This window comes from Petaurus breviceps, unplaced genomic scaffold, assembly GCF_028583685.1.
Source record: "Petaurus breviceps papuanus isolate PSGF00001 unplaced genomic scaffold, PetGlider_PUasm1.0 103, whole genome shotgun sequence".
Lineage (NCBI taxonomy): Eukaryota > Metazoa > Chordata > Mammalia > Diprotodontia > Petauridae > Petaurus > Petaurus breviceps.
Window position 1 is genome coordinate 655,748 of NW_027185588.1, and position 3,224 is coordinate 658,971.

A 3,224-nucleotide genomic window follows, 5' to 3' on the forward strand; every position below is an offset into this window, starting at 1 on the left:
CTTCCTTCTTACTTTCCTCCTTCCTTTCCTTTCATTGACTTGTGTTCTTCCTTCCTCCCTTTTCCCCAACACCTATCTCAGACTCTAACACATAGTAGCTGTTTAATAAATGCTTGTTGCTTGGTAGACCCTTTAGAAAATGGGGAGACCAATGGTGTCTGAAGTAGTCAGAACAGGCTCCCTAAAGAAGAGGGACTTGAGCTGGGCCTTAAACAATGAATAAAATTTGGTGAAGGAAAGAGTCAAGAGAAGGTTATTCCAGCAAGAGAAAAATAACATACATAGAGACAGAAATGAGCACAATATGGAGGGAAGCATAGAAGAGGTTTGGAAAAAAAGCTGTCTTTCCAGGAGGATACAGGATGCTGGCCCCAGTAGTCTGAGCCCCCCATCTGGTACTGGCAACACAGTCCAGTAGAATACCATCTGACGAGAGAGCAGGGACCCTCGAGGGCTTGTGGCTGTGCTTTAAGGCTTATCTCCCTTCCTCCCTTGGCCTTCCCAAGCCTGGCAGCAAAGTGTTGATTCCCACTTACTTTTTGGGTCTGTAGTCTGGGATGCTCCTGTCAAGGGAGATGCGGTCACTCAGCTGCGCATTGTAACCGTATTCTTCGTATTTGGTTTCAGACTCATGGCTGTCATCTCGGAGTGTGGCCGCCATGCCACCCTGGCCTAGTCCTCCTGGCCCTTCCACCAGACCCATGGGCTTGGCTAGACCTAAGGAGGGAAGACAAGAATGAATCCCAGAAGGCAGTGCCATTTCTGCCTCCACTCACTGGGGATGGCATAGAGCAGAACTTTTAAGAAGCAAAAGGAGAAAGCTAGGCAGTATGGTGTATGGAGTGGGCAAAGCACTCAATTTGAAGCAATATTATTCCTGAGGCTCTCTCTGTTGTAAACACAAGGGAAGGCTTCACATGGGAGGTGGCTCAGTTTGCCTGAACTTTGGGCTTGGATTCTTGGAACAATGGATGAAAAATGCTTGGTTAGCCTATAAAACACTCCATAAATATACATTGTGAGGCTGCCTGACATCATAGCAAGAGGACTAGACTTTCAATTAAAAGGCCTTACTCCTGGCCCTGTTACTCTTCTTTCAACCTCTGTTTCCTCATCTGTCAAATGAGGATAAGAAATAAGCTAGTAGCTTCACAAGATTGTTGCAAGGAGAGGGTCTAATGCTTCCCAACCCAGCTCCAACCTACCTCTCCTGGCTTATTATAGACAATTCCCACCCTCCATCCCCACCCTACCTTACGTGGTATAGTGGATAAAAATCTAAGCCTTGGAGGCAGAGGGACAAGTTCAAATTCTGCCTTAGATATTTACTAGCTGTGTGATCCTGGGCAAGTAATTTACCCTCTCTAGGCCTCAGTTTACTTAACTGTCAAAATGAATTGATTGGCCTTGATGATCTCTAATATTCCTTCTACCTCTAAATCTATGATACTGTGGCTCTGTGTATTATATATTTCTGTCAAACTGGGCTCCTGGGTGTTCCCTGAAATTGATATTCCATTTTGACCTCTGCACATTTACACCAAACACCCTCCCTTCCCTCATTATGCCTGTGGGATACTTCCTTATCCTCTCTACGTCTGAGAAGACTCTGCTTGGATATCAGCATTTTAGTGATTTTTAAAAGCATAATTCCAAATTGCTTTTCATAATATTCAGACCTATTCTGGGACAAACATTGAGAACCAAAAAATTTCAGTCAAGGTCTGAGAAATCTCTAATACCCACTGAAAATGAATTAGGTCCAGCCAAAAACATGACAACTTTCTTAGCTTTGAACATTGGGTTCAAGGGACTGATGTCGAACAATCCTGTCCCCCATAAGAAGAAAGAACGTGAATGTCGGCTTCCAACACTTGCCAATGAGTTGAGCACTTTCCAATTCATGTAGAATCATTGAATCTCATAGCAGACATACAGTTCAGTCTGGGTGCAAGCAATAACCTTTCTACAATATATCTGACAAGTAACATTCAGCTTCTGTTTGAAGAGGAATTCACCACCTTAGACAGCCCCGTATGCTTTGGGACAACTCTAGTTAGGAAATCGTTTTGATTGTTTAAATCTGCTTCTTTGCCGTTTCCACCCATACTCCTAGATCTGCCCTCTAGGTCTACACAGAGTAGGCAAATCATTTTTCTAGGTGGCAGGCTACAAATACTTGAGAACAGTCACAGTATCCCTGAAAAATCTTCCCTTTTCCAGTCTAAACACCCCTAATTTCTTCAATAGGTTTTCATATGATATAAACCAAAGGACCCTCACTATCTTGACTGTACGTCCTCTCCAGCTAATCAATACCCTTTCTAAAATCAGGCTCCAGGAACTCTATGGAATAATTCAGATGTGGTTGCCTTTAAATTCAGAATTTTTTTTCAGTGTAAGAAATACCTTTTTAATAAGTGGAGCTAAATGACATTGAAATGAGCAAATTAAGAGATAGGCACTTATTCAAAATTAGCTCTTACCTGGGCCCCAGATTGACATGCATTTCCAACATGTGTTCTTGGGAAATGTGATAGGATTAAAAAAATTTGTTTTTGGTTTTTATTAATTGTTTACTTTTAGTTTACAAGATTCAGTTCCACAATTCCTTGAGTTTCAAATTTTCTCCCCCTCCCTCACCTCCCTCCCTCTATCATGGTGGCATGCTATCAAGAATAGGATCTGTAAATACTTTCACATTAGACATTAGTCAGGTTATAAAGAAGGATTGTATAGGATTGAATGAACAATGGGAAAGAGGAAATAAAACCAAACAAGAAAAAGAAAGAGAGCAGGTAGTTTCTTTCAATCCGCATTCAAACTCTGTTCTTTCTAGTTCTTTCTCTGAATGTAGACATCTCTCTCCATCATGAGTCTTTTGGAGTTGTTTTATAACACTGCATTACTGAGAAGAGTCCAGTCTATCAAAGTTGTGTCTGTAATTGTGTACAAATTTCTCCTGGTTCTGCTCTTCTCATTCAGCATCAGTTCATATAAGCCTCTCCAGGTAAATATGAAGTCCACCTGCTCCTCATTTCTTATAGCACAATAGTATTCCATTATATTTATATACCACAACTTGTTTAGCCATTCCCCAATTGATGGGCATCCCCTTAATTTCCAGTTCTTTGCCACCACAAAAAGAGCTGCTATAAATATTTTTGTACATATGGGTCTTCTTCCCACTTCTATGATCTCTTTAGGATACAACCCCAGAAGTG

The 3,224-nt window shown here is 41.5% G+C and overlaps 1 protein-coding gene across 1 annotated transcript in view; it reads right to left on the reverse strand.

Moving 5' to 3' along the window:
• The window catches only part of GALNT9 (polypeptide N-acetylgalactosaminyltransferase 9), a 217,294-nt gene extending 216,079 nt beyond the window's left edge, over positions 1-1,215 (reverse strand). The window contains exon 1 of the mRNA XM_069089039.1: positions 537-1,215. Within this exon, the coding sequence (XP_068945140.1) occupies positions 537-760 (224 nt within the window). The 5' untranslated portion in view covers positions 761-1,215. The remainder of the gene's footprint in view (positions 1-536) is intronic.
• Between the last annotated feature and the right edge of the window lie 2,009 nt (positions 1,216-3,224).